This window comes from Protomyctophum bolini (genome assembly GCF_963924005.1).
Source record: "Protomyctophum bolini genome assembly, chromosome: 16".
NCBI classification, from domain to species: domain Eukaryota; kingdom Metazoa; phylum Chordata; class Actinopteri; order Myctophiformes; family Myctophidae; genus Protomyctophum; species Protomyctophum bolini.
The window spans coordinates 25,355,390-25,368,377 of record NC_137877.1 but is presented as its reverse complement, the minus strand read 5'-3'; the positions used below and the strand labels follow the sequence as shown (position 1 = coordinate 25,368,377).

Here is a 12,988-nt window from a genome sequence, read left to right as displayed (position 1 = left end):
GTTTGTGCGTGTGTGTTCCGTTAATGAAAGACTTGCCTTAATGAGATCTGAAGGGATGAGGCTATTGAGGGCAGATGCTCAGATCTCCAGCTGAGAGAGAGAGAGAGAGAGAGAGAGAGAGAGAGAGAGAGAGAGAGAGTCAGAGACACACACAGAGAGAGCAATAGAGACATTATTGCCATGCATGAAAGGAAGACAGTGCCATCTAGAGACCTCACAGTGACAGCATTTTTTGAAAACACCCATATACACATACTGTATTAGGCCTACTGTACACACAGGTTCAGTTGCATCAGGAGCATTATCATCATTTACAGTTGTCATCAGCAATTGTTACACTGCATACAGTGCATTCATATAACCTCCAATTCAGCTCTTATGTAGCCTGACACTTTCCATTACACACGCCACAATATATGTATACTTTTCTTTTGGGGGGGGGGCAGATTTGTCTGATATCAGTTTGGCGACATGACATCACCAGTTTTCTTGTCTGCAACCAGATATTCATGATCCACTTTCAACTTGGCATCCTTATTTTGGGCACGTCATTATAGGTGAACATATTTTTTTCCCTTTATTAAAAAAATAAAAATAAAAATCAGACCTGTCTGAACTGAGTGGTGCTGTGTGTGTGTGTGTGTGTGTGTGTGTGTGTGTTAGGCTGCTCAACAGTGACACTTGGTGGTCAACCACGGCTATTGCTGTACTAATTTGGACATACATGGGCATAGTTGGTAGTTGGAGTCATACTGTAGATATAAAAAAATATATAGATGCCTACTGGCCAATCGCAGCGCGTCTTTTCCGGGACTTACATTACGCTCATGCATCCACTATGCTTCGCAAGGAATCTCTGGAAAATGTTGTCCTCTCGAGAAAACACGCCCCAGAGCCGGAAGAGGCGTCTACCTTTATGTCTATGGTTGGTACCACTCAAAAATTGTTGATCTACAATGCATGCTCACATAACATTGAGGCACATTGTGAGATTGTAGATCTGCCATTTTTATACATTTTTTTGTCATCCTCGATTTCTTTCTGAAATTCCGCCAAAGTTGCATCCACCCACATGCACGCATCACACACATTTTGGCACTGTATGCAATATGCAGCATGTTTGTAAAAGTCCTCCACTTCCCATGGCTCTTTGAGAAAGACAAGTTCCCCTTCTTGTCTTTGCCAGAACCATTTGGACACCAGAACCACATTTTCTGGAGTGCTGCTGATCCCTGCTGGTTCCTGCTCTGGCAAAGTCCAGTGGTTCCCAGGCCCCTGGATTTTTCCATGGGGTGTTTGGGCCTTCACTTCACCAAAGACGCGGTTTCCTCAACCGTCACTACACCCCGGCCCATTCAGCAGTTCCACAATGATAACAAACACCTCCTGTCCAACTCCATTAATTTCTACAGGGGCAATCTCCGGGTAACACGTCATTGCTCCGACCTAACCCTAACCTCAGTCTTAACCAGCCACGTAGGTTGCTAATCCTAAGGCCTATAACAAAATATAATACTTTGGTCTCCGGTTGTCGACCGACTCTATTAAATATGCTGATATCCAGATGATTTAATTGGCATTTGGTAAAAAAAAAAAAAAAGTCAGAATCAGAAAGACCAAAAAGGTCTTTGATCACTAAAATTCTCTTTGGTGACTATCGCGCAAAGTCAAAATAAAGTTTTCTTTCATCTAAAATATCACGTGCGCAAATGTTTTGGACAAAAAGGAGTTGTTTAACGACATACTTGACTTACTACAAGAGAGAAAAGTCGGCTTCTCCGTCCCGGAGAGCACGACGGGTGGATCCCATCTGCTGACTGTAAGTTCAGTTGACGTTACTGTGTAGTGTCTGTGAGCTAACTATCTAACGTTAGCTATGTTTTTTGTCTTTTAACCTGTAGCACTAGCTAGCTATACTCAGGCAAATATTGAAGTTATTAAAAGTTATTGCCGTAGGGGGATTTTTTTTTTTTATTATTAAAAAAAAATCCTGGCTACCCATCCAAAATATAATAAAATAAATTCCCTACCTACTCAGCCCAAAAATGACAGCCAACCGGAGATCAAAGTATTATTTTGTTAGACCTAACCTCAGTCTTAACAAGCCACGTAGGTTGCTAACCCTAGCCTCAGTCTTAACCGGCCACGTAGGTCGGACTAACGGCATGTTGGTAGTCCCCAAACTCTGAACAGAGAGCATCAGACACCTCACCAGGCATCTCCAACAACCTCGAAATAGCACACAGAGAGGGGGAGAACCGCAGAAAGAATGAGAAACAGAGAGAGGGAGGGACAGAGGGAAAAGTGAGCGACGTTTTCCAAATCCAAACAACCATGAGAAACCATTTCATACCCAGGCCCCCAGCAGATCACAGGAGCTGCTGTGTTCTCCATCAGCGAGCTAGCTGGCTGTGTCATCATCCATGATGCAAGCCTCTGGAGGGCCGTGGTGAAGCTGGAGCAGGAGCCCTGCTCCCCTCTTGGCATCCCTGCTGTTCATCATGACTGCAGAAAAAGAACATAAATAGTAAATTTTCACTCAGCTGTATTAAATAAATGGATGCCTCCGTTTCAGCATACCGTAGCTGTCCCTTTGTCCAACACTGACATGATAACATTATTATTTAAAAAAGTACAGGGATGTGTGAGTTTTGATTGGTTTGGAGTAAAACACATCATGACTCCATCGTTTTTATGGAGTCATTTATGTGTTGAGTGAGTTTTATGGATCCGTGAAACCTTGTAAATCTTTGCTTACGTTTAAAACAATACGCGGGTGAAAGAGTCGCTCCTTGATCCCTGAAAAACTACTTTTTTGGATGTACATGTTTTTTTTGTTTTGTAAGGCAAAGGCCTGCACCAGGCACCAGGCCAGAGGGAGACATGGGATATTATCCACTTTATCCACACAGGGTCGGATGCACTGTACAGGCAGCTTCTCAATCCGGAGATCCCTGGTTTATATAATCAGCAAGTCTTAATTAAAGAATTATACTCAATGAGGTATGCAAACAAAACCAAAAATATGAGTGAGTAGAATTACCTTCCAGAATTGATTAGCTGCATACAGTGTACCGACGCTTGTCCAGATCAAAGTCCTGCACCAGCTGTGCATTGTGCCCTGATATTTACGCTGAAGTGATTTTGTTTTTCTAGATTTAACCAAAGCACAGACTGTGTCCATGACAGAGGCAAGGAAAGTTTGGACTAAAACAGATCTTGGAAGAGGTTGTAAGGAAATGAGAACGAATAATTCTTTCATGTTTACTCAAGGAGATGGCTAACAGACACAGGAAGCATGAACAATAATCGTACTTTGGGAGAGGACATCTCAACACTTTCCGTACATTGGTGGCCATTGTATATGTACCCATTCATACTTTCAACCTGCAACTATTTAGTATTTCAAACACTTTAACCACATAAACCTTATAAAATCTCTACGCTTAAAATAGTCAATCCATGAGATCATACCTTGCGTATACTGTATACAAGAAAAAACTAATCCAAGCTAATTATTTGTATAAAACACCCCAGCATGCAAGGACCTTTAATCCCAAGTACTTTTCTGTTCAGTTTCAGAAAATATACTAAATACAAAAGTTGACAGATGTACAAGCTCATATAGCGCGGCACTCGGTGCCACGCTATATGAGCTTGTACTTGTTTGTGTGAATCAGTTACCCTAGAGACCCTAGAGACCAGTAAGCTCGCGTCACCAGGCTTTCCACATCGGAGGAAAGCCTGGTCTGTGTTACTAAATTGCCATATGATCCGGTCTAGGTGTGGTTTAGACAACATGATTAAATAAAACTGAAAAATAAACCTCCATTATTCCAGTTTGGGGGTTCCGGCTTTTTCCTGCGTCGCTTTGTTTTGGTCACCACTGATTGTTTTTAGTCCCGCCAGTCGCTACGAGTTGGAATAAAACATGGATTTACCAAACAAACTGTTCCAATTACTTGATGAAACTTGTTGGATTCATACGCCGCATCAAGGCTATTATTGTGAAGGCCCTAAAATTATGACGCATTTGATCACAGGGAATTTGGGGTATTTCTTATTCCGGTTCTGATAACTACAGCCTGGGCCATGGCTCAGTGGTCCAGGCACCTTGGCTGGTAATAGGCCTGTCTCACAGCCATTCCAGACCTAGTGGTGTTGACTTGATGTCACTCCATAGACATTACATGTTAAAAGACCTACATTCAGAAGCTATAAACAACGCTTTTTCTGAAGGTAAACTATTATTGGTTTAGCGGTCTTAACATCTTTTCTTCATAATAATATTGGTCTTTCATTTATAGAACAAATGGACACCAAGCAGTGAAGCACATGCCACTTTAGCACCCAGCTGAAAAGGGGACAAGGTGAATATTTTTTTTGTTATTTGGTCTTATTCTTGTGATTCATTGTTTGAGGTGTAGTGGTTTTCATATTGCATTTTGATATGGTAGTTTTAAGCTATGTATACTGTATGGGATATGTAATTATGGTTTATTGGAACTTGTTTGTTATGGTGATAAGATGTTGGATAATGGATGGATGTTATCTACCGGAATTTGTCTGATTTATGATACCTTTGTTTTTGTCAGTTCTACGTTGATATACGAATAAAGAAACTTCAAAATCATCAGTTCAGTCTTCAACCTTTCATGGCCAGCTGGGTCCGCTACAGTAGAACTTGTCCCCTTTCCAGCTGGGTGCTAAAGTGGCATGTGCTTCACTGCTTGGCGTCCATTTGTTCCATAAAGTTTGGCTTTTTACCGTCAGTCCTTTCCTTCGGCCTTCCTTTCCAAACTTGACCAAACTTCCTATCGTAAGCATAATTTGTGTACTGGTCCCATAGTGATGTCGTTCACGCTTCTCTACTACCACTGAGGCTGTTTTAACTGTTGCCATCTGCAGCACCATGATGGGCGTCAGCAGCAGCACCACAGGTGAACTTGATCAGCCTAATCAGTGCCCATTGATGTGCTTCTAAAGCTTAGACAGGAAACAAATGAAATAAAGGTCTGAGACCCAACATGGCAGGAAGCCCTTCACGATAAAAGTTTCACCACCCCGGGGTCCGTTACAATGCTTCAGGCTAAGAGAGTCAGTGGTTCTCAAATGAAGTGAAGTCCAGGTGTGCCGTGGGGTTTTCATGACAACCACACATTAATGTTAATATAATTATAGAATAAGCTTGAATTATGACCTGGGCCACCAGCATGGCGTGTCCGGGCACCCTAGGCTGCAATGCAAACCTGACAGCCTTGTCGCAGGTTCGAATTCTGATCCCAACGACCTTTGCTGCGTGTCACTCCCCATTTCTCTCCCCTTTCAGTCTACTGTATAAAAGTCCAAAAATACATCTTAAAAAAATAAAGGGTACTATTATTTAAACATTTTAACCACATTTTGTATGGGTGACATTTTGAAATTGGAATTCATGAACAGCACATCTACAACCTCACAATGCACCTTTGGCACAGCTTTGAGAACCACGGGTCTATACTATTTTGTGGAGGTAACAGTACAATCTGAGTCTACTACAATGAACATCCGTAAATGTACACTATGCAGACGGACATAGAACATGCCCAAGATATAGAAGTATTTGCACATTTATGCTCAGCTACATGATCACGTTTATGATCAGACATACAAAGCAATGTATATGGACATTTACAGTACTATACAGTTAAGTATATACAAGGAAATTCCATTCATATTTTTCACAAATAGCGAAACAGCAGCAACCAAAAACAGATTTGGTAAAACAGTCTCACACCGAAGCCAACCATCTGAGAAATAAATAGGATATCATCTAGGTAATAGGAATTTCATTTCTCTTAGATATCATTCATGATTATAAGTAAATTACTTAATTTTCCAGAAGAGATTGTCTCCCTGTAATTAAGTTTCAGTTGGTATTTAGTCCTTAACTAACCATGACCACACTTAACTGTCACAATTCATCGGACTGATTCGTCTTTGTGGCAGTTTTGCTACAAAAGGGATTGTTCAATCAATGACATTTCAATACTGAACCATGATGGGTCTTCAATCTCTGTCGGACAGTCTGTTTGACATAATCAGTGTTCAAAATAAAATTTAATGTATTTCAGGGGCGCCCAACCATCAAAACATACTATAAGCTAAGTTAATGAGCACAAATGCCTGGGTACTTTGACCCTTTTATTTCTTCGTAGTGGAAGCATATAATAACGATTACAGACTACATAAAACGTAGTGTTGCAGTCAGTGTGAGTTGAGCAACAGTAGAGCAAGAACATGTTATAGTATCTAGTTAAAGTGTATCACTGAGCCACAGCTTCTCTGCTTCAGATTATAGAACTATAAATTAGAGCCAGGCCCAGATTGATATATTGGCTGACTGATATAGCGACCATTGTTCCACTTTCATCCTGCCGTTCCTATTTTGGTCAAGTTATTACAGGCTAAGGTGTTTTCATAAATGATCGTACTCAATAACCCAGCATAGTTCGGACTCTACTGTAAATATATTTTAGTCAGTGCTTCTCACTGCGGCATGCAGCTAAAATGTGCTAATGAATTAAATAAAAATCAGCAAAAACCTTGGGGTGTAACGATATAGTAACTATCGAAATATCGAGGAATGGTTAGGTTGACACAAAGGAGGTTTATGGTGGGCGGGGGGGCAGAGTAATGGTTATGGTGGTGTAAGAGTCTGACCCTGGTTTGAACTTTAAATGCATCTCCCACTGTTTACTGTCCTTCCTATCTGAATAAAAGCATAAAATGCCCCAAAATAAATCTTCAAAAAGAAAGGTTTATGGTTTGAGTCAGACCAGGCAGAAATATGTTGTGATGAGCAGAGGGACACAGTACACACCCTGTCAGTTCTCATGGAGCAGGAACTTCTTGATGGGGTCAGGGAGCGGTAGTGATGTCATGTGGTTCAGACGCTTCTTGCCCATTGCTCTGCGTATCCTGATCCGACACAGGTGGGTCAGTCTCTGAGGACATCCTGGGAAGACATAGGGATTGATTCAAAAAATAAATTAAACTCTTTTCTCAAAACATGGCACAAAAGAACATGGTTTATAGAAATGTGAACATGAAGCTACCGTCTTGTCCAACTGCCATAAGTTAGAGCCAGATCAATATGTTGTCAGACATTAGACGTTTTTGGACGACAGCGTTATCAGCAATTATGTAGCCTGTGTCCCAATTTTCCCAAAGGACCATTTCAACCGTATCTCCAGAATATAATTGATCCTCACTAATGCTCAATAAGATGGCATTATTTATGTCTATACATGTCTATGTCTACTAAAAACAGCAAATAGCTTAAGCTAATTTGTTGTGTTCTTGTAAATCAGTTTTTTTTATTTTTATGAATAGGGCTTAATATTTTGTATTTTATTATAATTTTTTAGCCCACAATTTTTGTAACCCATTTTTTTTTCACCCAGTGTCAATTGTCAGTTTTAGAGACCAGGATTATGCATATTATTTATATGCATCAGCCAGCACTTTTGCTCTTTAGATACCTCTATAAAATTATAAGTATCGTGAGACTGTCCACCGTTTCCTGTCTGGCAGCCAAATCTCGTGATACCCCCGAAACAGAAACGATACCTGCTGCAGTTTAAATCCTCAAATAAAATGATGTACTGTGCACATGGAAAAGCAAGTGATTCGAAAACAAACTGTGATGTCTTCTTTTAGATGCCTGAACCGATTATATGACACAGGTCTCAATGGTTTATAAATGATGTTTGTTATGAGTTGGGCCAGCTTTCTCCATTTACTGCTTTGTATTCATGTAACTTTCGGTGCGAGATTTGGCTCCAGTCACGTGACCATGACACTTCATGATTCTCCATCTCTTCAGACAATCTTTGAGAAAACGGTGCTCAGTCTGTTAAATAGAGTGTTGTCTGATCCTTCACATATATTATCTTCAGAGTATGAGCTGTTACCCTCTGGTAGACGCTACAGAGCGTGTCGTTGCAAGAGCAACCGCTTCAAACTTTCTTTTCTTCCCACTTCAATTGTTCTACTAAACAACCACCACATAGTTCAAAGTTCTTAGTGGGGAAGGGACTTCTTGACCTTCATCAGTTACTTATTGCACTTTACTGTGATTGTGTACTATAAACTGTGAATACTCTAGCACTTTTTTTATATATATTATACCTTCTCTTATTGAAACTTGCACTTCTCTTGTGATACTCTTGTGACTTGTACTTTGCTGCTACTGTGTATTGTCTTGTGTATTGTCTGTCTGTTTTAGGAAGCGTTGATGTATGTACTAATGCACTTTTGCCCAAGACAAAGTCCCCTTGTGGGACAATCTCATCTCATCTCATCCTTCTCTAAACTTCCTTGATGTAGTCCAGGAAGGAAGTGAGACCAGTGCCTGTGACATCACAGGCACTATGTAAAGTGTTTCTTGTGTACTAACCATCATTAAAATAGGATCCGGTTGCAAAAGGGGTGAAGTGGCTCTTTAAGAAAGTATCTGTCCCCACCAGCAAGACTACTACACCAGCATCTCAAGCCCACCCAATAATCAGATTACAGATAACTCACTCCTAGCCTCCATGAAGACCCCGAGCGCCTCTGGGTCCACCTTCCCCCGGTTAGCCTCTGCCAGCCCCGTCTCTGCCCAGAGTACCAAGGCCGGGTTGGCCCCGTGGTCCAGCAGGAGCTGGACGAAGGACGTCTCGCAGCCGCGGCGGAGGACCGCGTCGAGCAGACAGGAGGCCAGGCCTCGCACCAGGGCCTCACGGCAGACGGGGCCCGTGTAGTTGTAGTCGGGCTGGGCACCGGCCCGGAGCAGCAGGCTGAAGCAGTGGAGGTGATGATAGGTGGCACTGATGTAGAGAGGGCACACCACCAGGGTGTTGAGGGTGCGGGCGCTGAAGAGCGGCCGGGGACCCAGCTGATAGTCCACATCGACGTCTGCGTGGAACCTGGAGGGTGTCACCTTGTGTTAAAGACGGAGTGCCGTAATCCCCCCCCCCCCCCAAAAAAACATGATCATCACGCATAACTATATTAAAATGGTGTTTTTATGTGGCTACACCCAACAGTTCATTAAAGGCATAGTGAAATAAAAAATATGTTTTTCACACTTTTAGGGCCAATTCATACTCCTATTTTAGAGCCGAATAAAAGACGGTTCGGCGCTGTATAGCCTACAATTTGACGTCATTTGAGGTTCGGGGGGGCGTATACCGTCCTAAAGTCGGCTCTTCGGTGCTGCTGAAAATTTCTGACGAGCCGAAATCATTTCGGCACTACAGCGCCGAAACAGCGGTAAAATAGGAGTATGAATCGGCCCTTAGACCATATCCGTGGTCATTATGGGCTCACCAGTTTGATTCCCATACGTTGTCCTCCTCCTCCACGGCTGGTGTTGATTAAAGAACTACTCCGTAGTTTAATCTCATTCAAGATGGCATCCAGACAGTGTATTACTTGTTTTAAACTTAATCATCACGCTAAAATATGTATATAGGTTGTGTATAGATTAGAAATAATCCACTGGCTTTACCCAGTCTCCCTGTCACTTTGTTTACAAACGAAATTCACGTGCAGGAAGTCACAGACTTTGAGACCCCATAGCCTGGAGGGATGATTGGTTCAGAAACTTCAGAGCCAGCGTTTCAAGATGAAACTTCAAAATAAAATGTCCACCATTTCCGTTTCCCTACACCTTTAAGTATACCTGGTTTTCACCTCAACACCACCCACCTGAACTGAAGGCTCGCCCACAGCTGTTGCTGAATGATAGTAAGGGGAGGGGCTGATTTTAGTGTGTTTCTAAAGTGGTGTATTTTTCAATGGGGTCTTTTGACTCAAAGCCTTTCAGCTTTCAGGAAGAAACCAAAAATGCACATATTTGCATGTTATAACCACAACTGGGGGTCTTTTAGAGTAATATTAAAGGACCATTGCCGTTTTTATTAGCTTGTATTCCCCATCGATGATGTCACTGGTGGACGGGTTTCTGTCCGCCGGCTGATCCTCACCTGATGAGTTCCTGCAAGATGTCCAGTCTCCCCACGCGCACCGCGTGGTAGAGCGGGGTGCTGCGGTGGTGCCGGCTGCCGTTGGGGTCCGCCCCGGCCTCCAGGAGGATTCGGACGCAGTCCAGGTGGCCGTTGACGACCGCTACGTAGAGGGCCGTCTGGCCCTTGACGTCCACGAGGTCCACCTGGGCACCCTGGGCAATTAGGAACGCCATGCAGGTGGCGTGGCCGGCCGTGGCGGCAATCCGCAGCGGAGTGCAGGGCAGGCAGCCGCAGCACCACACAGACTTCTCATTGATACGCCTGACGACAAAGGGATGGGGCCGTAGTTTAGTAGGAAATAAAACGGCAAGTTCTCGGCTGAATGAACAAAGACAAATTATTGCTTAATATTCTACAGTACAGTCCCTAGCTTTGCTAGCTCTCATTTCTTAATTCTTACCCATCATTTAGCCATGTCACTTATTGTATTTGTGCAGCATTCTGGTAAACACACATCAAACTTAATTAAAGTTATCGTTAAAGTGTCATTAATGACTTATTACCTAGATATTTTGTTCGAATTATAATCTCATTTGGTAGCATTAGATCAGTGGTTCTAAAAAGTTTCAAGACGTAGGGAAATGAAAAATAAAATGTTCACACTTTGATCCGTCATCATATGAGCATACGTAACAATCTATACCAAAACAATGGGAAACGAAAACATGCTACGTGATGTCCAGCATGAATAAAAATATATTTTGATTTAATTCAACTGTTTTATTCCCATCCTCCAAACACAGCTGGTTTTGATTACAGAACTACTCTGTTTTTAATTCTCATTCAAGATGACATCCAGACAGTGTATTACTCGTTTTAAACTTAATCACCATGCTAAAATATGTATCTGAAAACATTATAGGTTAGAAATAAGCCACAAGCTTTGCTGACGGTCTGTGACTTGTAAACATTGTGTTGCCATGTAGCAGAGCGTCCCATAGCCGAAAGGAATGCGACACCGATTGGTTCAGAAACATTTTTGGAAAAACCCCAAGGAACCCCGAGGGTCCCTAGATGGACCCTACTTTGAGAGCCACTGCATTAGAGGCATAAAGAGACATGCTCATACGACAAGTTTGCCTTCCTCACTGTCTGAAGCAGTCTTCTTGTAGAAGGCTCTTCAGGGTGTCCAGGTCTCCCACATAGGCCGCGTTGTGGAGGCGCATGTCTTCTTGCTCTGCAGGTTTGTTGCTGAATTGTTCCAAGAGCCATTCCTTCAGGTTACGGCCTGGTGTGAACAGGAGCAGTTAGGAGACATTGGCTGTAATAATATCCAAACATTATGTTATTTAATCAGAGGCCGTTGTGAATGGCCTACAGAAGGATAAACACTGCATTATGAGATCATACAATTGGCAATGGCAGCATAGTTAAAGACTAGACACTCCTCCAGGTTTTCACCTGAATAACATTGAATTCTTATGGCCTAGCTAGTCCTTAAACACACTTGTGTTTTCCCCCTTTTAATATCCTAAGATTAAATGTTTACTAGCCATGGTTGTACTTCACGAGCGTCATGATAATCATGACAGTCATGTTTCAGGGCTAAATGTTTACAAGCTTTAGCCCGTTTCACATGGAATGATTTCAGCCAATGAATGCACACACAAAGCCCAGGGAAGAAAATCTGAAAACAGAAACACCTACCTAAAAGCCCCACCCAGCCTAGCTCTGGTCTATGAGAAATGAGAATCATAGAAGCATTAGGGCTATATGGACCAGAGCTACACCCACCTGATGCCTCTGCTGGTGAAGCATCGGTACCCACTACCAGGCTTTCATTTCTGTTACTGCAGCAACTTGTTTTCTTTTTTCTTTCTTGTTGCACTTTGGTGAACCTGGGTTGTTTTTAATGTGCCTTAATATATCATAAATAAAACGGACTTGACTTCATGCTGAATACCCTTTACACTATCTCGTACCAGAGCTGACTTCACACATGTCACAGACTATAATTTATACACGGTTGGTTTGCACTTGGATTCGTTCATTCATTACTTATTACCTGCAGCCGTAGCACTCGGCAGATCAGACACAGTGATGAGCGGTGGTAAACTGCTACTGGGTGGCTCGTCAACATCATTGTCCGACCCGTCGGCCATCAGCGTCTGTTTTAGCTCTGTCAAACCTTTGAATTGAAACTGGAAGTTCGGTGCTTGTGTTGTTGTTGAAACAGGTTCCCGAAGCCAGAGAGTCGTGATCAGCGTCAGCGTGTAAACTAAATCAATGATGCAACGGGAACGGGAAGGGAGAATCTAAACATAAACAAACGAGCAGTGCAGCGCTACTTCCTGTAGATTTAAAGGGGAACGCCTCCAATTGTGGATTTGGGGGCGGCGGGGGGAATAAGGAAAACATATCACACCATTTTCTAATTTGCAATGAACAATTTCGTGCAAATTATTCCAACATAAATTGTTGGACTAGAGATGTAATTGATATCAATACAGCTTTGCTCAATGCTGGCATGCCATGGGTTTAGGTTACACTGGAAAGACAGAATATGACAGGGCAAAATGACACTGTAGCCAGAAGAATTGCTTGAACCATGCATGGCAACATGACAATTTGGCCCCCATGGATAATACAAAAATCAACACAATTGTCAGTTGAAGACTGTCAGTTTAATAGAATCTTACTGTATGTTTTTCATATTTGGTGCCAGTTCCTGTAGCATTGGGGGTGTAACGATATAGTAACTATTGAATGTAGGCAATGTAGGTAGCACACACAAAGTTCCTCTGTAGTCAGTGTAGTGCTCACAAAGAGTGAGCTCAGCCTCAGATTAGTAAACTATATAAACTGGGGACTCAGTCATTTATGACTGCTCAGGGCAAATACCAGGTAAAAGGTTCTTATAACTATGACTGATGTGATTGCACCTCATCAGATGTGATGCATTGCATCTCCCACCATAACAACCATAGACCCAT

At 42.4% G+C, this 12,988-nt stretch overlaps 1 protein-coding gene across 2 annotated transcripts; it reads right to left on the bottom strand.

Annotated features, from left to right (window-relative positions):
- Nucleotides 1-2,437: 2,437 nt before the first annotated feature.
- On the bottom strand, nucleotides 2,438-12,260 carry asb1 (ankyrin repeat and SOCS box containing 1). Of its 2 annotated transcripts, XM_080785856.1 has the most exons (6): nucleotides 12,061-12,260; nucleotides 11,145-11,283; nucleotides 10,014-10,316; nucleotides 8,569-8,951; nucleotides 6,863-6,997; nucleotides 2,438-2,505 (listed from the first exon to the last, which is right to left on the bottom strand). In XM_080785856.1, exons 1-5 carry the CDS (start codon nucleotides 12,155-12,157, stop codon nucleotides 6,867-6,869), a joined length of 1,053 nt encoding a protein of 350 aa, XP_080641982.1. In that variant the 5' UTR covers nucleotides 12,158-12,260; the 3' UTR covers nucleotides 2,438-2,505; nucleotides 6,863-6,866. The 2 variants fall into 2 exon arrangements, with proteins under 2 accessions (XP_080641982.1, XP_080641981.1); XM_080785855.1 differs by lacking the exon at nucleotides 2,438-2,505 and having other exon boundaries at nucleotides 6,752-6,997.
- Nucleotides 12,261-12,988: the final 728 nt, after the last annotated feature.

What these genes read in the sequence shown, in the direction of transcription:
- asb1 (XM_080785856.1), bottom strand. Translation starts at nt 12,157, where the DNA reads ATGGCCGACGGGTCGGACAATGATGTTGACGAGCCACCCAGTAGCAGT. An exon ending in GCCGAGTGCTACGGCTGCAG is followed by an intron (nt 11,284 to 12,060) that starts GTAATAAGTAAT and finishes TGTTCACACCAG; the next exon opens with GCCGTAACCTGAAGGAATGG. An exon ending in ATCTTGCAGGAACTCATCAG is followed by an intron (nt 8,952 to 10,013) that starts GTGAGGATCAGC and finishes GACACCCTCCAG; the next exon opens with GTTCCACGCAGACGTCGATG.